At 42.9% G+C, this 24169-nt stretch overlaps 1 protein-coding gene across 5 annotated transcripts in view; it reads left to right on the top strand.

Moving 5' to 3' along the window:
- The first annotated feature begins 2862 nt into the window (after window positions 1–2862).
- Window positions 2863–24169, top strand: part of NDRG3 (NDRG family member 3) — a 138436-nt gene continuing 117129 nt past the window's right edge. For all 5 annotated transcript variants that reach the window (XM_076011102.1, XM_076011103.1, XM_076011100.1 and 2 more), the window contains exons 1-2: window positions 2863–2957; window positions 22710–22814. In XM_076011102.1, coding sequence (XP_075867217.1) covers window positions 22758–22814 — 57 coding nt within the window. In that variant the 5' untranslated portion in view covers window positions 2863–2957; window positions 22710–22757. The remainder of the gene's footprint in view (window positions 2958–22709; window positions 22815–24169) is intronic.

Here is a 24169-nt window from a genome sequence, read left to right as displayed (position 1 = left end):
GGAGGATTGCTGGAGGCCAGGAGTTTGAGACCAGCCTGAGCAAAATGAGACCCTGATTCTACCAAAAAAAAAAAAAAAAGGTAGAAATATTAACTGGGCATGGTGGCTAGTGCCTATAGTCCCAGTTATTTTGGAGGCTGAAGCAGGAGGATCTCTTGAGCCCAGGAGTTTGAGGTTGTAGTGATCTCTGATGATACTACCACACTCTAGCCTGGGCAACAGCAAAACACTGTCTCAAAAAAAAAAAAAAAAAATTCATAGCTCCTCACTTTGACCTCCATGTATTTTTTTTTTTTTTTTGAGACAGAGTGTCACTTTGTTGCCCAGGCTAGAGTAAGTGTCGTGGCGTCAACCTAGCTCACAGCAACCTCAAACTTCTGGGCTCAAGCAATCCAATCCTGTCTCAGCCTCCCCAGCAGCTGGGATTACAGGCATGTGCCACCATGCCAGCTAATTTTTTCTATATATATTAGTTGGCCAATTAATTTCTTTCTATTTATAGTAGAGACAGGGTCTCATTCTTGCTCAGGCTGCTTTCGAACACCTGACCTTGAGCAATCCGCCCGCCTCGGCCTCCCAGAGTGCTAGGATTACAGGCGTGAGCCACTGCACCCGGCCTCCATGCATTCTTTATTCCTTTATATACTTACTGAGTCCCTGCTATACACCAGACACTGGAGAGAAAGCAAAGAGCAAAAACAGACATGGGCATTGGACATGGTGCTCACACATGTAATCCCAGCACTTTGGGAGGCTGAAGTAGGAGGATCACTTGAGGCCAGGAATTTGAGACTAACTTGGACAACATAGTGAGACCCTGTCTCTAAAAAGAAAAAAAAAAAGATAAGGGATCTTCTCTCATGATGCTCACAGTCTACTGAGGACACTAGGAACAAGAAGAGAAAACTGCAAAAGAGATATTTTAGCTGACTTAAGAATGATGAAGGAGTTCAATGGGACAAGTATTTCAGGCAAAAAGAGCAGCAATTTTGAAAGGCTTGAGGAGAGGGAGAGTAGAGCATTCTGAGACGCACACACACAAAAGGTACCTAATAAAGCAGGAGTGTTGGGCACCAGCAGAAGAGTGGCCTGAGACAAGGATAAGGGAAAGTCATTAGCTTTAAGAGAGGAAGAGAGGATCAGAAATTTATGTTTAAAAGATCTTTTTAGTTGCTGTGTGGGGAACAGATAGAAGCAAGCAAGATGTGGATGTGAGAGACTGGTTAGGCTGATGCAGGAGTCTAAGTGAGAAATGACAGCTTGTGCCAGGTGCTGGCAGTGGATGAATAGGGTGGGACTGTCTGTTGCTCATGGTTTCTGGAACACAGGCATGTAATCTATGTGTTAAAAACCTAACTCTTGGCCGGGCGCGGTGGCTCACGCCTGTAATCCTAGCACTCTGGGAGGCCGAGGCGGGCCGATTGCTCGAGGTCAGGAGTTTGAAACCAGCCTGAGCAAGAGCGAGACCTGTCTCTACTATAAATAGAAAGAATTAATTGGCCAACTAATGTCTCTACTATAAATAGAAATTAATTGGCCAACTAATATATATACAAAAAACTAGCCGGGCATGGTGGCGCATGCCTGTAGTCCCAGCTACTTGGGAGGCTGAGGCAGAAGGATTTCTTGAGCCCAGGAGTTTGAGGTTGCTGTGAGCTAGGCTGACGCCACGGCACTCACTCTAGCCTGGGCAACAAAGCGAGACTCTGTCTCCAAAAAATTAAAAATAAAATAAACAGAGAGTATTATATAATACTTTACCCATTTTATTTATTGCATGGTATTGCATTTTTTAATTACAAGGATTTGTTCAAACTCAGAAGTATTTTGTGTCTTCAACAGCTAAACAGGATAGAACATAGAATATACTCATTTAGCTCTGGGCATTTTATATGCATATTATCATTTAGTCTTTACCACACCTGTAACTTTTTTTGTGTGTGTGTCATTTATAGATGAGGAACTTAGGCATGGAGAGGTTGAATAACCAAGAACATATATAAAGTTAGTACTGGAGGGTAAACTAGAACCAATTTGGCATTCAGTAAAAGCTAACAATTAAACATAAATCATATAATAAAGGGCTGTCCTCAATGTTAGTTTTCCCTCTACCCAAATTTGGTTCAGGAATTGTGCTTGACGGATAACAGCATTATTGCTGCTCCTTGAGATGTTTAGTAATATTTATTTGTCTCATTTGTCCTAATTTAGTTAAGAGAATATCTTACTTTTAATCAGTAATACTTAATATTAGAGAAATAATAGATTAATAAACTCTTTAGAGGAAGAGATTATGTCCCTTACATTTTGGTGTTACTTAAATTGTTGCATTATTAAGCAACATACTATATGCAATCATTCTGGAGAAAAAATTCCATCTCACAGTGCACTCAAGAGAGTGGACGGTGTGGCTAGCAGTTGTAATACAGGCGATACAATGGAGGACTGGAAATTAGGACCCTTGAGGCTCAGATTCTAGTTCTTAAATTACTGTGTTCATTCACCAAAAATTTACGAAGGCCCCATGTGCCAAGCACTGTGCTAGGTGCCATGTGACTGTGACCTTGGGTACGGCTTTAGGCCTCCTTAAAAGGAGGATGCCATGCCCTGCAAATGTGCTTAGGGACTTCATGAAGATGCGAGTCAGGGTACGGCAAGGAGCCTACCCGGACACGACACTCAACCCCACTCCCTCTCGGCAGTTCTTGAGTCTGAGATTCTTCTCCCAGGAGACTCCGCAGCAAGAAAACTACATCCAAGATGGCGCCGCCAGCTCCTCTCAGCTCGGCCACCATCTTCTCAGTAGTTCCCGAGACGGACGGGCACAGTGCGCCTGCGCGGGCCCCTTCCAGCCTCAGCGCGCCTGCGCGGCCGCAGCGCCTTCCCCTCCCCTCTCGCTGCCGCTGCTGCCGCCGCCGCCGCAGCTGCTGCACTGACGGCGGGTGCCAGCGCCTCAGGTGAGTGAGAGAACGCCTCAGCCCGGCCCCCGGGGGGCGCGCGGCGCCTCTTGCGGGGGCGTCGCTCCTTCTCCCTGCTCCTTCCCTGCGTCGTCTCCGCTGCGCGGCAGGGTCCCGGGGTCCTGTTCTGCCTGCCTCCTCTGGACCCCCGGCGCCCTCCGCTCCGCCCGCGGGACCCAGGTCAGCCTGGCCTCCCCGGCCGCTCCCCCAGCCCCGCCGCCTGCGACAGCGTGAGGGCGGCTAGGGGCGAGCCTCCCTCCGGGCGCCGACACGTTGGTCGCAGGGACAACCTCCCCAAACCCCGCCGTCGCGACCCCCTTTCCCGCTCCTGCTCTGCGGGCGGCGGAGCTCCGTGGGCCTCTGTGTCGGGCGTCCATCTACCTCGTTCGCCAGAGCACAGAGGCTTGGAAGTGGAGCCGTGGGCGCTTGCACCCGTGCGGCCCTGAAGCAGCAGAGGGCATCCTCTTATGGGACCCGACGACGGCCCTTCAGGAAAGAGGCTCCCTAGCCTCACTTTACCGCCGAGGAAACTGAGGCACAGAGAACTGAAGTGCTATGCCCAAGGTCACGCGGCTGACAAGTGGCAGGGCCGGTTCTCCAACTCAGGGATGCGGGCTCTCAGGCCAGTGTAGTTGGAATTTGATCTCATGCTATTGAAAAATTTGGAATACACTTGTCGCTGAAGTTGCTCTTAAACGTTATAAAAGTAGGCTGCAAAAAGAATATTTTCTTGTTGTCGGAATACAATTTGAGGTGTTACTGTAATTAATAGTGGCGATATTAATAAGAGCTAACGTTAATCCAGTGTTTGCTGTATGTCTCGCTAAGCATTTTACTAAGATTATCTCAGTACCTCAGCACTGCCCAATACAATGCTTCCCCTTTCTTTTCCTGAAGTCCCTTTTTCTGCAGAGCTGGCCTTTCTGTCACAGGTAGACTAGGAGCCTCACGGCTTAGGAGCCAGGGAAGCTCTCCTTTGGTGGCTTAGTGGGAGAACAGGGGTAAGCCTTGCTTGCCTGCGTCAGATTTTCCCCCAATCCTGGCCCCCAGGGGATATAAGTAGTCTTCCTTTCCTGCCTGCCAGGAGAGCAGGACTGGGCTGGCTGGGCTGGATGGACTTGGAGGTGACAGAGCAGATTTGGCGAGCACTCTCCTCATTCTGGGACTTTCTCGCTCTGCTCTAATGCTGGGCTTGAACAGTTCAGTATTTAAGATCAAGTAAAAAGAGAAAGAGCATTGACACAGTGGTCCTGAATATAAGAGACCTCCCATGATTTAAAGTTCCAAATGAACAGTTATAAAAATATGTGAATGTTTTCTCCCCCAAAATAACTAGCTCAGACTGTCTTTTTTTTCTCCCTTAGCATATCCTCCATATTTCTAAGGCTCCACTATATCACCACCTTCCCTGTGAAGGCTTCCCTGCCTGATTTTCCCGGTTAGACTCTCTCTTTCTCTCTCTCTCACACACACACCAGGGTCTTACCTTCAGTTTTACTGCTAGGACTATTAGCTCCTAGAGGTCAGCGTCCATCTTTGCAACCCCAAATGTCTGGTTCATAGTAGACCTTTGGTAAAGACTTAGTGAATTTCCACTGCTGCTTTTCATTACTCAAAGGGTGATGTTCTCCTGCTGCCCTTCTGTTCTTCTTCTTGCCCTTCAATTTCTCTTTGCTGTCTTCCTTCGGATTCAACAGTCATCACTCACCACTCAAAGGTCTCTGTCTACCCTGTTGTTTCTGACAATTTGCAGATAAGAGTCTTGCCAAGCCTGTTTATCCCCAACAGTGGAGTTGGTATATACTGCTTAAGTGTACAGGGTGGTTTTAATTTGCATATTGCAATTGGGTAGTCTGAGGCTTACAGCCTTAGTCTGTCCCTAAGCGCATGAGAGATACATTTTTACATTTTTTTGCTTTGTGGCTGACTGCCCCTGGTGATATCAGAGTAATCACAATTTTTACCATATATCATTACATGGCATTTATAATAATAAATATTCAAAAGAGCCCTTTGGGAAGCAGGAGAAATGTGCATAGGTTCTTTATATAAATGTAGCTTCTTAAAGAGTTTTTCCAAATTTTCTGCAAATATATCAACCTATTATGTGTAAGGCATAATATGATGCTGGGTTTAGTGGAAGATTCACAGGTGAATCAAACATGGTTCCTGTTGAAAGAGCTTAGCTAATTGGGAAACACTGTATCAAACTGCAAGGCAAGTCTACAAATTGCCATATAGTGTTACAAGCTACGCAGTATATTAAAGTATAATGGAATAAGATATTCCAACATGGGACATATCATGAAATCTTATGCTATTCAAGCTGAAAAGAAGCATTGAGCCGGGCGCGGTGGCTCACGCCTGTAATCCTAGCTCTCTGGGAGGCCGAGGCAGGCGGATTGCTCAAGGTCAGGAGTTCAAAACCAGCCTGAGCAAGAGCGAGACCCTGTTTCTACTATAAATAGAAACAAATTAATTGGCCAACTAATATATATAGAAAAAATTAGCTGGGCATGGTGGCGCATGCCTGTAGTCCCAGCTACTCGGGAGGCTGAGGCAGAAGGATCGCTCGAGCCCAGGAGTTTGAGGTTGCTGTGAGCTAGGCTGATGCCACGGCACTCACTCTAGCCTGGACAACTAAGCGAGACTCTGTCTCAAAAAAAAAACAAAAACAAACAAACAAACAAAAAAAAGAAGCATTGAGTCCTTGAGTCAAGCCCTCTCACTTTTATAGACATCATCCTGAGAGATGAACTTGTCCAAGGTGGCAGAACTGGGGTTACAACTTGAAATTCCAGACTTTTTATCCATTAATTGTTTATCAGTATTTTTTCTCTCTGTGAATTCGTCCTTAAAGATATTAACTAGAAACTCTACTAAAATTCCATTTATGTGCTTTGAACAGGGGCGGGGGAAGAGAGATAAAAAATATGATTCATGTTTTCAAGGAGCTTATGGTCTGTTGGGGGAAGAGTAGAGAACTGCTCTTTAACATTGAAGACAGTGTATACCTAATTGTTAAGTTGTATGGTAGAGGGATGGACTAAGTGTGTCATAGGAGTTAGGGAAAGAGGGTAAGAAGGGTCAGTGTGAGCTGTGGTGGTGAGACCATTTTGAGGAGTTAGGACCTTCTGGGCTTTGACAGATTGATAGGGTCAGAGTTAATCAGCAAGACAAGGAAACCATTTTGAAGCAGAGATGATAAAACTGAGACAAGATAGCAAGGCCTGCCATGTTTAGGGGATAGTAAAAAAAAAAAAAAAATGGCTCAACTGGTTTATTGTAGCTCACCATAACCTGAAACTCCTGCCTCAGCTTTCCAAGTAGCTGGAACTATAGGCGTGCACCACCACACTTGGCTAATTTTTCTTTTCATTTTTTTTTTTTTTTAGTAGAGACAGGGTCTTGCTCTTGTTCAGGCTAGTCTTGAACTGCTGAACTCAAGTGAGCCTCCCACTCAACTGGATTAGAGCAATGGTTCTCAAGCTTTAGCGTGCAATAAACTCATATTGTTGGGTCCCACTGCCGGAGTTTCTGATGCATTATGTCTGGAGTGGGGCCCTAGAATTTGCAGTTCTAACAACTTCCCAGATGCTGATGCTGCTAGTCCAAGTTCTATGCTTTGAGCCACTGGATTAGAAGGTTAAGAAACTGGAGTCAGAAACTGTCAAAGAACTTGTTCTAAAAAAGTGTGTGTGTCATAACTAGCATAGGAGAGTTCTAGAAAGATATACACTATATCTTTATAGTTATAGATGTAACTATAATGGTAGTCATTTGTGGAAATGGGATTTAGGAGGTTGGGGGATTAACTTTTTACCTTATACTTTTCTATATTATTTTTGCATTTTACACATATTGCTTTTGTATTTTAAAAAGGAAAGAAAAATAAGAGTCCTTTTTGAAGATACATAGTAAAATATTTATGGCCTAAAAAAAGAGCTTGCTAAAGTAATTTAGTGTCATACAACAAACATTTTTAGAGTGTCTGCTATATGCCAGATGCTGCTAGCTTCTGGAAATACAAAGCCTTTGCTACAACTTGCAGTCTGGTGATGGAGATGAGCAGATAATAGCTATATCTAGTATGATGTGAGCTTCCTAAGAGCAGGTACTAGGGGCTGAATCTGTGCTTAGCTGATCATAGGCCCTTGGTAAATGACGAATGAATGAGCAAATCCAGGCAAGAAGTGAAGACCGTAAAAAAGAAAGGAAAAGACCAAATGGGAGACTCTGGAAGAAAATTGACTAGATAGGGATGGTGAAAGGAAGGGGTGCATCAAGAAGGACTTTCGAATCCAAAGATTGATAACGTTTGAGTTTACTGCAGAACTGGATGTCAAGTTGTCTATTAACAAAAGAGACCCCTAACCCCTTTTAAGAGACTGTATGGAGATAGCACACAAAAGCTTACCTTGCTTGAGTATGAGTATTGACCAGATTTCAGGGTTTTCTTTGGTAAATAAATTTTTTTTTAACCACAGTGCTGATTCTGTTGTATCTATAGTATTTACCTGCAATTGTTCCTTTATTTATTCATGTGAAATTACTGATATGTGGAGGATGTTTTAAATGGTATATGAAAACGGGTGGTATTATGTATTTTGATCTTATCTCTTCAGTGAAAGGAATGGTAGTTAACTCAAAATTCTGTGACGTTTCCTGTATGAGGGAGTTTGATGTATTATCAGTTCTAAATAAATATTTGTTGTTGATGACTGAATGGGGTGCACTTTGGAGGAAATATGTCTTCTTTGCATTGACTTAAGTTCTGTATAAACACTAATTACAGTACCAAACATGCTATCCTATTAAACTTGATATAGAGCTGAATGATATGGAGCTGGTATTCTCCTGGATATGGGGAGAACACATGATATGGAGCCTTTTTGTGTGGAGCTGCTACTTTTTTTCTTCCCCAGAAAATTAACATAGTAAATGAAGATTTATTTCCTAGGTAAAGTGGTGGCTTCCCCCAGACTTTGGCTTTATCATTTCTCTGTAATCTCTTAACCACATAAAAATGCCCATAGTCTACATTCTGGGTTTTTCAATTGATCAAGTATAAATTCCTGATACAGCCACTCTTCATACTTGATTTTATTATTTACTAAGAGTTTTTTGTTATAAGTTTTACAGTCTCTTTTTATTTATTTATTTAGAGACAAAGTCTGGCTCTGTTGCCCAGGCTAGAGTGCTCTTGGCATCAGCCTAGCTCACAGCAGCCTCAAACTCCTGGGCTCAAGCAATCCTTCTGCCTCAGCTTCCTGAGTAGCTGGGACTACAGGCATGGCACCACCATGTCCGGCTAATTTTTGCTATATATTTTTAGTTGGCCAATTAATTTCTATTTTTAGTAAAGATGGGGTCTCGCTTTTGCTCAGGCTGGTCTCCACCTCCTGAGTTCAAATGATCCATCCACCTCGGCCTTCCAGAGTGCTAGGATTACAGGTGTGAGCCACCATACCCGGCCTACAGTATCTTTAAAAATGATGCTGTTTCAAGTTTTGGGACAATAGCTATCATTTTTTCGAACTAATGTGATGGCCTAAAAACTCATAAACCCAATAAATCAGGGTAAGGAAAATTGTATGTAGCTCATAGAAACAGTGTGAAATTACTTCCTATTTCCAGCAATAATTTAAGATTAGAAATAGGGCTGGGCATGGTGGTATCTGTTGTCCCAGGTACTCAGGAGGCTGAGGTTGGAGGATCACTTTAGCTCAGGGGTTCAAGAGCAGCCTAAGCAACATAGCAAGATTCCATCTCACAACAACAAGATTAGATATCATGTCAACTTGTCCTTTAGTTTGTAATTGTTATGGGGTAATATTTTCAGAAATATGTGCTTTCAAAACAGTTTACTAAAAACGACAGTTTTGGACCTGGCATGGTGGCTCACACCTGGAATCCCAGCACTTTTGGAGGCTGAGGTGGGAGGATCACTCAAGGCCAGGAGTTGGAGACCAGCCTGGGCAAGATAGCGAGACCCCATGTCTAAAAAAATTTTTTTTTATTAGCTGGGTATGGTAGTACACACCTTTAGTCCAAGCTTCTTGAGAAGATGACGTGAGAGGATCTCTTGAGCCCAAGAGTTCAAGGATACAGTAAGCTATGGGCATGCCACTGCACTCCAGCCTTCACAACAGAGCAAGATATTGTCTCTAAAAACATAAATAAAAATGACAGTTTTGGCCAGCCATAGTGGCGCTTGCCTGTAATCCTAGCACTCTGGGAGGCCAAAGCGGGAGGATCGTTTGAGTTTAGGAGTTCAAGACCAGCCTGAGCAAGAGTGAGATCCTGTCTCTACTAAAAATAGAAAGAAATTAGCTGGATAACTAAAAATATATAGAAAAAAGTTAGCTGGGCATGGTGGTGCATGCCTATAGTCCCAGCTACTTGGGAGGCTGAGGCAGGAGGATCGCTTGAGCCCAGGAGTTTGAGGTTGCTGTGAGCTAGGCTGATGCCAGGGCACTCTAGCCAGGGCACTCTAGCCTGGGCAACAGAGCGAGACTCTGTCTCAAAAAAAAAAAAAAAAATGACAGTTTTATTCTTACAATGCTTCTACATTTTTAAGTCTGAAGTTGTAATTTATGGATAAAAGTTGAATGTTTTTTAAAATTGTGAGATCTTAGGTCCCAAACCATTGTACTTTTAAGCATAATACTTGGCAGAGAAGAGAGGAATCTGGCTTTCGTCTCCTTTTTTCTTGTTTTTTTTTTTTTTTTGAGACAGAGTTTCACTCTGTCGCCCAGGCTAGTGTGCCGTGGCGTCAGCCTAGCTCACAGCAACCTCAAACTCCTGGGCTCAAGTGATCCTTCTGCCTCAGCCTCCTGAGTAGCTGGGTCTACTGACATGTGCCACCATGCCCAGCTAATTTTTTCTATGTATTTTTAGTTGTCTAGCTAATTTCTTTCTACTTTTAATAGAGATGGGGCCTGGCTCTTGCTCAGGCTGGTCTTGAACTCTTGAGGTCAAGCTATCCTCCTGCCTCAGGCTCCCAAGATGCTAGGATTATAGACATAAGCCACCTTGCCCAGCTACTACTGTCTCTTTATCCTTGCAGTCAGAAAGCCCTGGGGCCAGGGCCTGTCCTGCCATTCTTTAGCTTTTGAAGTTGGTGCTTCTTTAAGTCTTTGTGTTGGGGTGGTTTTAACCAGGGTGTTGACTAAAATGTAACTTTGAGTGATTAGACAGTCCACAAGGTATGCTGCTTTTTCAGTACTGCCAGATAGGTGGGAGTTCCCTATTAAAATAATAATGGTAATAATAATACTTGAACTTTGTATGGTGCTTTTCAGTTTTCAGAATTCTTTGATCATTAAGATCCTGGGAAATTCCAGTAACCAAACCTGAGAAAATAAATTAGAAAAACTAATGATAGGTTGGCATCAAGTGGGAAAAATTGTTTATAGAGGCATCCTCAAGCTCTGGATACAGATTGCTCAGGTTCAAGTCCTTTGCTGCTTGCTAGCTGTGTAGCCTTTGGCAAATTACAAAATCTCTTCAAAGTCTCAATTTCTTCATTTGTAAAATGGGGAACATTATAGTACCTAGCTTATATGTGTGTTGGGAAGTAAAATGAAATAGTGAATGGATAAAGTGCTTATCATGGTACCTGCCATAATGTAAGAGCTCAGTATATTTGGCTAGTATGAGTATTAGGCTCTTGTTTGTCCTTTACCTCACTCAGGCTGTCTTAAAGAACAAATTGTGTTCAGGGAATCTGCCTTACAGCTGCCAGGAACGTGGAGCCCATCCAAGAGCACACCAGGGCCTTGCCAGCAATAGCTTTCCTGGTGTCCTGAGCTGCATCCTTCAAGAGTGGAAGGCAGAGGGCCCTGCTTCTGCTCTTAGAGTTACTTTAGTATGACCCTTGTGTTAGAACTTAAGCTGATTTGATGGGTGTCTAGAATTAACAAAAAGACCCTAGATAGAAGTTCCTTTGTTGTAGCAGTTATCTGTACCAGGACTCTGGAATGAATAGAATGAATATATATTCTTGCAGTGAGGTATACTAAAAAAAAAAAAAAAAAAAAAAAAGAATGAATATATAGGGCAGACTCAGATTCCTAGCTTGGCAGTCCAGTTTACCACCTGCTGCCAGAACCCAAGTGTGTCATAACAGGAAGATGGGCCTATTATAAGGGGTGCTGCCTTTTCCTTTTCCTTTCAGGAAAACACAAGGGGTTTGAATGGCCCTTATCCAGGGCTGAGGACAAGCAGGGGTGTTTCCTTTTAAAATAAGGATCTGTGAGCATGCTTCAGCAGCTGTCTTTGATCACTTCCTCTACCTCTTTGCTTATGTAGATAGGAGGATAGCATCTCTGACAGTATTTTTTCTGGTGAAGAGGTACCCAGCCTTTAATGCAGTGAAAAATCTCCACGAGCTGTATTTTTAAAAGTCATTGTTTCTTCCATGGAGCTGGATGGTTTGGATTGTTTATCTGGCTTCTTAGGGAGTCTCCCTAGACCTTTGCTTTCCTAAGGGCTCCCAGGAGACAGCAATGAAACCAACATCCATTACCCTAGACACTTGGGGGATGCTTAAGCCAATAGTTTTATTATTAGATTGATTCAGGCTTTAACCCTGACAAAACTTAAGAGCCAAGTCATCAGGTAATTGTGCATCTTATAGACTGAAGTATGGAATTTAGCCCAGTACTCTGGGACCTCTTTCAGAGCCTGGGCTAGGAGTGTAGATACTACTCCCTGCCCCACACCTAGCCAGCTGTGTGAATTTAGGCAAATCATTGAAGTTTTCAGGGCGTCTTTTCTCTTTAGAGGATGAGGGCATTACTGTAGACCAGTAGTTCTTAGCCCTAGCTGCCTGTAAGAATTACCTATGGAGCTTTAAAAACAATACTTTGGGAAGATGGAGGGGGCAGGATGGGATGGGTAAATTCATACCTAATGGGTGTGGTGTGCTGTCTGGGGGATGGGCATTCTTGTAGCTTTGACTCAGGTGGTGCACATGCAATTTATGTGACCAAAGTGTTTGTACCCCCATAATACTCTGAAATAAAAACCAACCAAATGACAATAACAAAAAAATGATACTTGACCTGGCACTGCTGGGGATGCTGAGGCTGAGGCACCCTGGAGGCCAAGAGTTCAAGACCAGCTTAGGCCATATAAGAAGATCCTGGTTCAAAAAAAAAAAACCTCAAAATACTTGGACCCTGCCCTAGCCCAGTTAAATTAGATCTTTAGGGTTGGGGCGAGGGCATTGATTACTTCAAAGCTGCCCAGGTCTTTCTCTAAATATAGCTAAGATAACTACTGGACAAGATGACCAAGTTTTAAACAACTGAAAAAGTTAAGCTTCTGTGTTGTTCTGCTCCTCAGAAACCATAAGTGGTTGTCTATGTGGTAAAGATTAGTTTAAGTGCTCTGCTTTCTGACCCAGACTACTTCTCTAGTTTGTGTTCCTTCCTAGCTATGTTGTTCTTGGTTGTCTCCTGAATATATTATGTACATTTTTTTCTTTCCCAACCCAGATGTCCTCACCTGGAATGTTTTCTTCTACCTGTCCAAAACATACACCTGCAAGGCCCATCATTCTCACTTCACTTGGGAAACTCCTGACCATCCTAGTCCTTAGTTATTTTTCCCACTTCTGCACTGGCTTCCAAGCTTTGAGAATAGGTTCCAAACACTAGATCCAATATAAGACATGAAAATTCAAGCAACATTCTGTCCTCTTTGGAAGGTGGGACACATCGAAATACAGGTTGAGTATTCCTTATTCAGTATGCTTGAGACCAGAAGTGTTTTAGACTTCAAATTTTTTCAGATTTTGGAATATTTGCATTATACTTACTGGTTGAATATCCCTAATCCGGAAGTCTGAAATGCTCTAATGAGCATTTCCTTTAAGTGTCATGTCAGAGCTCAAAAGTTTTGGTTATTAGAGCATTTCAGATTTCAGATTTTCAGATTAGAGCCACTCAGCATGTACCACTGGTGTGACTTGTATACTGTTAAACATCTTTGTGATATCTTGTATTGTTGGTTATTGTTGTATATCTTGTAAGTATTAATTGGTAGATAGCTATCCATGACCTGACTCCAGCTGTCATTTTTATCCGTATTTCCTATTTCCAGCAAGAACCCTCTGGTCTTGCCAAACTAGATTTTTTTTTTTTTTTTTAAGAAACAGGGTCTTACTCTGTCACGTAGGCTGGAATGCATTGGCACCATCATAGCTCACTGCAGCCTTGAACTCTGGGGCTCAAGCAATCCTTCCACATTAGTCTCCCAAGTAGCTGGGATTACAGGTACATACCACACCATGCCTGGCTAATTTTGAAAAATTTTTTTTGTAGAGACAGGATCTTACTATGTTGCTGAAGCTTGTCTCAAACTCCTGGACTCAGGATCTTCCCTCCTCAGCCTCCCATATTGCTGGGATTCCAGGCGTTAGCCACTACACCCAGCCCAAACTGGAACATTTTCCAGCAGACCTTGTGCTTTCTAGTCTCCTTGTGTTTAAGTTATCCTCCCTTTCTGGAATTCCCTTTTATTCTTCTTTCTTCCTCACCTACAGGAATTTTATCTATTCTTCAAGGTATAGTTCAAACATTACCTCCTCTATGAAGCTTTTGCTTAGCACCTACAACCTGCACTGACAATGTATAGGACAGTCCTCCCAAAACAAAGAGTTGTCTGGCCTAAAATATCAGTGATGCCAAGGTTGAGAAGCTGCCTTTGAGTTTGTCCAAGTTATAGGTTTATGTGTATACTGTCTTGAACTGTAGTGATCTATTTATGGACTTTATCTCCCATCTCAATTGAACCAATGGGTAAAAAGGAACTGCAGTCCCAAGTCTGTACTTTCTTGTTATTCACTACATGTCAGAGTTTAATGCTAGAGCCTATGGCCTGATCCTAACTGCTCTGCATAATTTAGGACCAGAGATAAAGAGGTCCTTAGTGTGAGCATGGGAATAGTGAGATAGTTTTCTGAGTTTCTCATCTTTCATCTGTGATGACCTGGGAGGTGGTGTGATATAGGGTATATAGAGTGAATATTTGGGATGAGGAAGATCTGGATTCACTACCAGCTGTGCCATTTATTAGTTTGGTATTTTGGTCAATCCACGTCACCTCTTTAAGCCTCTGTTTCTTCATCTCTGAAACAGTGATGATGCCAGGGCCCCATTTCACTGTGCCATTATGATAATCCAGTGAGAAGTTAGATGTGTAGGTGCGTTGTAAATTGTAAAGTGCTGTAATGATTACTCATTTAGCCACTGTTTATAGGTAAAAAGAGAAAGGATATAAGTCTGGTTGCTTAGAAGCTCTCCTGACTACCTTTCCAGCCAGTCCCCTGGCCACTTCTTGCCGCTTTCTAACCCTAACTGCTTCAGCACCAGCTCCCGCTGACGCCTTCCAAGTCATTCTCCTCAGTGTGCCTCCTGTGTTTGCCGCCTTCATTCTGGTTGTCTGTCTGCAATCTTGCCAAAACCAAAAGTGATTGATTCTGCCCCTAGAATACAAACTAGTGGCCTGGTGGTGTTAGCACATCCTGGCAAAGCCTGGCAAAGGCCAAACAAATTACCTTGGTCATGGAAGAAAGCTACACAACAATACAGCTTGCACTTCAGAAAGCCAATACTTTCTTGTTCTTATTGTCTTTTTTAAACAAAGTAGTTGTGTGCGGTGGCGCACACCTGTAGACCCCGCTGCTCAGGAGGCTGAGGCAGGAAGATCACTTGAGCCCAGGAGTTTGAGGCTGCAGTGAGCTGTGATGATGCCACTGCACTCTACTGAGGGCAACAGAGTGAGACCATGTCTCAAAAAATAAAATAAAATAAAATAAAATAAAATAAAATAAAAAAGCAATGTTTTAAGTGCTAGAAATCTCAGTGAACTTTCTCTGACTGATGGACACAGACAGTGCAGAGTGTGATAAAAGCCTGAGACCCTCCTGTCCTCAAGGTCAAGCCAAGTGTACTCACCTGCTGATGTGCCCAGTGACCTTCAGCAAGTTGTTGAACCTCACCATGTTGTGACCATGTAGGATTATAGTAAGGGCCATATGAGGCTCATCCTGGGGAAAAATGTAAAGTACTACTTTTATGGGAGCTTCTGGTTCACAAAATGTTAGCTCTATTAGGGACTCAAAAAATCATCCTGCCCAACCTCTTCCTTTGGCAGATGGGGAAACTGAGGCCCAGAAGGGGAAAATGCTTTGCCCAGTGCCACTCAGCTAAGTAGGGGCCCACCTCGGTTTAGAGTCCACATCTGATGTGCTTATTGGCTCTTTCCATGACTGGAAGAATCTATGCATCTCTGAGTGCCCATTTTTTCTGAGTGGACAATGGATTGCACTATGTATCATCAGACTGTAAACTGTGTTCTTCAGATGTCTAGTGGTCTCATCACCACTTCACCTAGAGACCCTACACTTTCTTCTGTTTTATATTTCAGAGTTTTGGTGTAAAACTGAGAAGTCACTTTTCTTGATATGACGTTTAAAGGCCCTCCCAGTGCTAACCCTCTCTATGTGTTGAAAAACACTGGTGTCTCTCCTGGCCTCCTAGTGACATCTTTCCTTGCACTTCAATTCAGAAATGTTACTTTCTATATTTCTAAAAGGGGGATCTACATAGTGATGGGCTTTTCAGCATGGAGAACTGAACCCCATTTTTCCTAGATTTTAATTCCATTGACTTTCACTGTCAAAAGTTAATGGCCCTTTCTTAGTCCTCGTTCTTCTCCTGTCTTCAGCATTTGACAGTTTTCTTCTCCTACTGTGTAAATCTCTCTTCTCCCTTGACTTCTTTGACATTGCATTTCTGCTTTCCTTCTAGCATCTTTGAACATTTTTTCTTTGTCTCTGACTGGTTCTTTTTCTTTTATCACTGAGTTGTCCTTCAGGAGAGCTGATCCTCATCACTGGTTTGGTGATCACCTACAGATTTGCCTCACTAATTCTCTAATCTACCTGTGGTCAGGTCACTCTTGGATTCCTGACTCAAATTGTTGTGTTGGGGCTTTTTGTTTGTTTTTAAAATCAACTTCACTGTTACCCTTAGCTCACTCATTTCCATTCATTGTACCATCATTCTTCTATCTCCCTAGGCAGAAACACTGGCAAAATCTGACTTTTCTCTTGCTTCATACTATTTTTTTTTTTTTGAGCCAGAGTCTTACTCTGTTGCCCTTAGTTGAGTGCTGTGGCATCAGCCTAGCTCACAGCAACCTCAAACTCCTAGCTCAAGCAATCCTTCTGCCTCAGCCTCCTGAGTAGCTAGGACTACAGACATGTGCCACCATGCCCAGCTAATTTTTTATATATATATATTTTTAGTTGTCCAGATAATTCCTTTATTTTTAGTAGAGACGGGGTCTCGCTCTTGCTCAGGCTGGTTTCAAACTCCTGACCTTGAGTGATCCTCCCGCCTTGGCCTCCCAGACTGCTAGGATTACAGGTGTGAGCCCCCATGCCTGGCCTATTTTTAACAGTTTTATATTCCAATATCTCCCTTTTTCTTTCCTTTTTGTAATTCTAGTAGCCCGACAGACCTTTATCACCTTTCAGCTAGGTTTCTGCAAATTGTTCTGTTTCTCTAGTATGTTCCCCTTATAGTTGATCTGGCCTGTTGAGTCTTTTAAAAATCCCATCTAGTTTACTGAAATTCTTTTTGGAGGAAGGCAGGATGAAATAAAATTAATTGAGTCTTTCTCTACCCCATCCTCACTATCTTTATTAAAGACTGTTGCTAATAATCAAGCGTTTGTTCTTTATCTCCTCAACTCAGATAATCTCCACTCTTCACTGATGAAGTCACATGTCAGACTGTAATCACTCAAAACTGATTATGTCTAAGATCCGAAACAAGATCTCTAGGTGATAGAGTTTGAGGCACACTGTTCTAATAACGAGCAAGAAATAGCTCTTGCTTCCGAAACTGGTTACCAAGTTTCTTTTTTCTCTACTCATTCTGTGTTCACTATGCCCTTAGCTAACTACTGAGACATTGAGGGCTCTTGTCCTAGTGTAATGACTCACACCATCACTTTTAAGATGTCTGAGTCATTATTGGTATGTATAGGATTGCTTTCAGCTTCTATTACCTCTAGGAGGTGCCGCAGTGTGGGTAAAGAGGAAGGAACTTGCCAGAGTCCAACAACTATTTGGCGGGGCCTGGCATAGGCATTATGGTATATAGCTTGAACATCCCTTACGCAAAATGCATGGCACCCGGAGTGTTTCAGAGTTCAGATTTTTTCTGATTTTGGAATATTTGCATTATATTTACTGGTTAAGCTTCCCAAATCTGAAATTCCAAAATCCAATATGTTTCAAAATCAAAAACATCTTGAGTACTAATGTGATGATCATAGGAAATGCTCATTGGATCATTTCAGATTTCATATTTTTGGATTTGGAATGCTCAACCTGTAATGGGAAAAGCAAAGGGTTTTAAATCCTTGCCCTATGATTTATTTATTTATTTTTATTATTTCCTTTAGAAATGAGGTCTTGTTGTGTTGCTCAGGCTGGACTTAAATTCCTGGGCTCAAGCGATCCTCCACCTCAGTCTCTTGAATAGCTAGGACTTTAGTTCCACTGTGCCTGTCTTCCTATTATAATACTTATTTAAATATAGGATTTTAGAAAAGTTACTTCTCTGAGCCTAAATTTCTCATTTATAAAGTAAGAAGTGAAAGGCTGGGTGCTGTGGCTCATGCCTGTAATTCTAGCACTCTGGGAGGCTGAGGCAGGTGGATCCTTTGAGCTCAGGAATTTGAGACCAGCCTGAGCAAGAGCGAGACCCCGTCTCTACCAAAAATAGAAAAAATTAGCTGGGCCTGGTGGCACATGCCTGTAGTCCCAGCTACTTGGGAGGCTGAGGCAGGAGGATCGCTTGAGCCCAGGAGTTTGAGGTTGCTGTGAGCTAGGCTGATGCCACAGCACTCTAGGCCGGGCAACAGAATGAGACTCTGTCTTTAAAAAAAAAAAAAAAAGAAGAAGTGAAGATATCTACCAGAGAAGATTGTGACATGAGGTGCTTAGGTTATAATTCCTGGCACAGTTGGTGCCCACCTTTTCCTTGTTCCCTTTCCAGCCATTTAGTACCAGACTCACTTCCTTAAATTGAGGATGGCTGGTTTTTTTTTTTTTTTTTTTTTTGAGACAGAGTCTCGCTTTGTTGCACAGGCTAGAGTGAGTGCCGTGGCGTCAGCCTCGCTCACAGCAACCTCAAACTCCTGGGCTCAAGCAATCCTGCTGCCTCAGCCTCCCGAGTAGCTGGGACTACAGGCATGCGCCACCACGCCCGGCTAATTATATATATATATATTAGTTGGCCAATTAATTTCTTTCTATTTATAGTAGAGACGAGGTCTTGCTCTTGCTCAGGCTGGTTTCGAACTCCTGACCTCGAGCAATCTGCCTGCCTCGGCCTCCCAGAGTGCTAGGATTACAGGCTTGAGCCACCGTGCCCGGCCAGGATGGCTGGTTTTTACTTGTCAGTCCTTCCTCTTCCTGATAAGACCAAGAAAGAGGTAAAAATTCTCTACTGCAGTTTATAAAATCCCTACTAGACTTTTGAAAATATTAATAGCTCTTAGTACCAGGATGGGATCTGGCAGCCATACCGTTTGTGCAGATGCCGGAACTGCAGGCCTTCAATCCCCAGGAGGGAGCCAGTCTGTGCAGCTGAGGGATCTAGCGATGGAGTTTTCCACCATGTGATCTTTGCTTTCTTATAGATGTTATAACACTGCCCATTGGCAAGGGTTCGAGACAATAAGAACTGAACAAAAATTGAGTCTCTAGAAGAATGCATTAAGTCCTCTTAATATGTGGAAGGTGAAGTCTACTGTCTTGTCGCCAATTCCTAAGTCACACTGGAGTAGCGCACTATTCTGCACAGCAATATCGGCTTGAGTCCACATTGGGCCAGGCTGGGAGGGACAGGCTTCTTATTTAATTTGTGTTCTTGTTTAAGTGTTTGGCACTGGCACAAGCACTGCATTTTTCTCCATCTTTAGAAAATACATGGGAACACTAGGTGAATCTCATCACTTTGGACCCAAGGGCACCTTAGGGCTTTCCTTGGGCCCCTTGACAGACCCACCCACATTTGAATAATTAACACCTTGAAGTGCCCTGCTTTCCAGTGAGTGAATTAAAGTAGGGAATAAAGTAGGTAGGCTGGAAAAACAGGAAATTACCACTTTATGTGGAAAAAGAAAACAAATGAAAGTAGACTAAAATGGTTATCTTTAGATGAAAAGACTATGAGTAAAATATCTTTTCATTATTTTGTGATTTACACATTTTCTAAAGTGGGCACATATTGCTTTTGTAATAGGGGAAAAAAAACTTTAAAGTTGCCATTTAAAATGACTGATATATAGTAAAGTCCAAATGAAAAGTAGCCACAGTTTATATGATTAATAAACATACAAGGAGTAGATGCCAGTTAGGCCAATATTTTGAGAGTTATTTGGGGACTGTGAAAGAGAGAATTGTAGATGCTGGCTGAAATTTGCTATGTAAGATTCAAGCCACCTTATCCCTTTTTGAAATGTGACTGGTATAAAAACAAAATAAAATAATATTTCAACTTCTGGGCATCTAGTAGGTCAATCAAGTTTATAGGGCACCTGGAATCTGAGACAAGAACTACTATCCTGTATGGAGTTTGTATATCATCAGGCTTGTGCTCTTGGGTTGGCTCACATTTTCAGAATGCTCATAATTGGCATGCGGGATCCATAGTCTGAGGGGTGTTCCCAGTTGGCATCCCATGGGTCCCTTGAAGGAATGATAAAAGAGCTTTCATTAGTCTGCCCTAATGTTGGCATAGCTAGGAGCATGGTTTATTTTAGTGCATTGGTCAGTAATAGCTAAAAGATAGCCTGAAACACATGTCCTCTTTGTGAGTAATTAAATCACAACCATGCCATCTTATCTCTAGAGGGTAAACAGAAAAGTGGGTTAATATAGTAGACTAGATTGCTGTCATCTCTACTCATTAGTAAGCTCCTGGAAGTCAGGGACCTTTTTTGTATCTTCCATAGTGCTTTGCACAGTGGGTACTCAATAAATGGTTGTTGAATGTAAATTCCCAACTCATTGAATTAGCACTTTCCTAACTTGATGGGTGCAGGGCCAAGGGAAAAGGGATGAGGCCTGGAACTTTGAAGTCTGGGTGGGAATCACTTGCCTGCAGTGTTGAGTGTTTGCAGTCTATCCCCATGCGTTCTTGCACAGTGGGATGGAGAAAGGATTTATGGTTCATTACCCTTCCTCTCTCCAACTTCCCTCCTCTCTCTGAACTCCCCATTCTGCTCCCTGTCTGTATTAGTTATCTATTGCTATATAACAGATCACTCCAAAACAAAATTATTTATTATCTCTGATGGTTTCTGTTTGTCAGGAACTTGGGAGCAGGCCTGGTAGGGTGATTCTGGCTTAGAACCTCTCACATGGTTGTAATTAGATGTCTCTGGGGCTGTAGTCATCTAAACTCTTGACTGGGGCTGGAGGATTCATTTGCAAAGTGGCTGACTCACATGGCTGGCTGATTGGTACAGGTAAGTTAGTTCCTTTCCACATGGGCCTCTGCAGAGGACTGTTTGAGTGTCCTCATGATAAGGTAGCTAGCTTCTCCGAGCTAGTGGTTTAAGACTACAGTGCTGGCCAGGCGTGGTGGCTCACGCCTGTAATCCTAGCACTTTGGGAGGCTGAGGTGGGCAGATTGCTCAAGGTCAGGAGTTCGAAACCAGCCTGAGCGAGACCCCGTCTCTACCAAAAATAGAAATAAATTAATTGACCAACTAAAAATATATATACAAAAAATTAGCCGGGGGCCGGGCGCGGTGGCTCACGCCTGTAATCCTAGCACTTTGGGAGGCCGAGGCGGGCGGATAGCTCAAGGTCAGGAGTTCGAAACCAGCCTGAGCGAGACCCCGTCTCTACCAAAAATAGAAAGAAATTAATTGACCAACTAAAAATATATATACAAAAAATTGGCCGGGCATGGTGGCGCATGCCTGTAGTCCCAGCTACTCGGGAGGCTGAGGCAGGAGGATCGCTGTAGCCCAGGAGATTGAGGTTGCTGTGAGCGAGGCTGACGCCATGGCACTCACTCTAGCCTGGGCAACAAAGTGAGACTCTGTCTCAAAAAAAAAAAAAAAAAATTAGCCGGGCATGGTGGCGCATGCCTGTAGTCCCAGCTACTCGGGAGGCTGAGGCAGTAGGATCGCTGAGCCCCGGAGATTGAGGTTGCTGTGAGCCAGGCTGATGCCACGGCACTCACTCTAGCCTGGGCAAGACTCTCTCAAGTGAGACTCTCTCAAAGAAAAAAAAAACTACAGTGCCTTAGAGTAGAAACTATAATGCCTTTTATGATACAACTTCAGAAGTCAAATATTGTAACTTCTGCCATATTCTTAGTTACACAGGCCATCCCTGATTTATTTGGGTAGGGGATTATACATGAATGTGAATATCGGGAGTCGAGGATCACTGGGCTCATTGGAGGCCATCTTGGAAGTTGTCAGTCATACTCCATCAACTGCTGTGATTCCCCAAGTGAAGACTGAGCTTAGCCTTGGTTCATCTCCTTCTTTATTCCTATTCCTAATCCAGGGCCTTATCCTACAGCATGAACCTTAAATTTTTTTTTTTTTTTTGAGACAGAGTCTTGCTTTGTTGCCCAGGCTAGAGTGAGTGCCATGGCGTCAACCTAGCTTACAGCAACCTCAAACTCCTGGGCTCAAGTGATCCTCCTGCCTCACCCTCCCAAGTAGCTAGGACTATAGGCATGCGCCACCATGCCTGGCCAGTTTTTTCTATATATATTAGTTGGCTAATTAACTTCTTTCTATTTTTAGTAGAGACGGGGTCTCACTCTTGCTCAGGCTGGTTTTGAACTCCTGACCTCGAGCAATCCACCCGCCTCGGCTTCCCAGAGAGCTAGGATTACAGGCGTGAGCCACCGTGCCCGGCCAACCTTAAATTTTTATCCCCCCTAAATCCATCCTCCAAACTATTGCTTGTTCTCTGAGCATGTTGTTTCCTTATTATCCATTCCAGTAACTAAAATGTATACTTCATGTGGGTAAAGACTATTATATTAATTATTTGTTGCTGCATAAAAATATTATCACAAACTTAGTGGCCTGAAACAACACACATTTATTATTTCTTGATTTCCATGGGTCAGGAATCTGGCAAAGGTTGTGTGGGTCTTCTGCAAGGCTGCAATCAAGCTGTTGGTCAGGGCTTGCTTCTCATCTGAGACTCAACTGGGGAAGGATCTGTCTCCAGGCTCCTGTAGTTGTGGACAGCATTCAGTTCCTTGCAGATTGTTAGACAGAGGGTCTCTGTGTCTTGCTGTCTTTCAGCTGGAGACTGCTCTCAGTTCCTTGCCATGTGGCCCTCCCACGACACCTCAGCTTGCTTCTTCAAAGCTAGCAGGGGAGAATGTCTCTCAGCAAGACAGATGTTAACATATTATGTAATGTAATCACATACAGGTACTCATGACCATTCTATCACTTTTGCCATATTCATATTCTACTGGTTAAAAGCAAACCACAGGTCCTACCCACACTCAGCGAGGGGAGAGGGGGATTATGCTTCTGTCTGCCATAACCATGTCTCTTCAGCCCCTCAAGCAGTGTGTGATGCATAGTAAGCTCTAATATTTGAATGAATGGATACTGTGTGACTATTACATTTCCAACTCTTGGCTTAAGCCTTTTTCTCTTCTGTTTCAGAGTTACTGATTTATTCTTGAGACTCCTCCTCTATTCTCATCTGTCCTCATGGATGAACTTCAGGATGTTCAACTCACAGAGATCAAACCACTTCTAAATGATAAGGTAAAGACTACTGTGTGTTAACTAAAATATATACAAGTCTTTTCTTCTGATATTACTTCATTTTCTGTATCATCTGAGTAGTGACTAACTCAACATATTTAGCTTGACTTTCAATGGAGGGAATACTTTTTAAAATATTTTTCTTAACCCTCTTTTTGATGTCTTCCTTCCCACTTTTTTTCCTGTTTCCACAGGCCAAATCAATGAAGTTATATTTGAGATTTTCCTATTTTGCAGATAGAAATGTTAAGGGAAAAAAAATAGTATGGCCAAGTTAAGTGGAAAGTATGAGGGTCTGGTCTGGCTTAGAATCCAAGTGTCTTGTCCTTAAATTTCTATAAGGAAAATTTAATACCCATGGCTGGTAATGTACATAGGCTACAATACTCTCCTAAAGTTTGTCAAGTCTGTGATGTGACCTTTCTGTCAACATCACGGTTTGCAGCAGAGGTGCCTGAATGTCAGTAACGCACCTCATTTTTATGTTAGTGTTTAGAGAACTATATGATGAGGAGTATGGTTGATAGCCACAAGGACTCAGCAAGTGAAGAAGGGTGTGATGTGAGTTACCAAAATGTTAAGAAAGGCTTGTCTTCTCTCTCGTCACTCTCTGTTCAGTAAATCTGCCTGAATTCCTTCTTTTCCAACCTATTCTTCTGGTTTGTTGTCATTATCCCCTATTGAAATACTCTTGTAGCTTGGTGTGAATGAATCCATGGCTTCCTTTCCTGAGGGAGTGTTGACGGAGAGTAAGGATAAAGATGGGTGAAGTTCGGGACTGGGTGACACCAGAAGATGCTGTTATTATCTTGTTCTGCCCAAAGCAAAGCCCTTCACCTACAACTTCCAGGGCTGCTGACTTATTATATATTTACAAATTTGCTGTTGAATCCTGCCAGCCCCATTTTCATTCCTGTGACCTCTTCTCTCCATCCCTATTCCTAACCCTCCCTTTACTTTTCACCAGACTTCTTGCCCTCTCCCTTGACAAGCTACACGCTTTTAAATCCCATTTGGTTTCTCCTGCTACTTCCCCTCATGTTCCCAGAAAACTTTCTCCTTTAAGTACGTGAAGGACTGTCCCAAAAATGATGTGCCTTGAAGAGGAGGAAGAAAATGAAATCTACATCTATAAAGCTTACATATAGCCACAGAAATGAATAAACAAGGCAGGTGGGAGTAAGCGGTTTAGTTCGGGTAGGTAGTAACCTATCCTAAACCTGGCTGATCATCAGAGTCAGCTTGGGAATTGTTTAAAATACAGATTCCTGGGTCCTATTCTAGACCAACTAAATTGGAATCTGGGGATACACACCCCCTCTGTGACCAGTGGTTTTCTACTTTGGCTTCTTATT

The sequence above is a fragment of the Microcebus murinus genome, chromosome 16 (genome assembly GCF_040939455.1).
Source record: "Microcebus murinus isolate Inina chromosome 16, M.murinus_Inina_mat1.0, whole genome shotgun sequence".
Classification (NCBI taxonomy): Eukaryota; Metazoa; Chordata; class Mammalia; order Primates; family Cheirogaleidae; genus Microcebus; species Microcebus murinus.
This window is presented reverse-complemented; position numbering and strand designations above follow the sequence as displayed.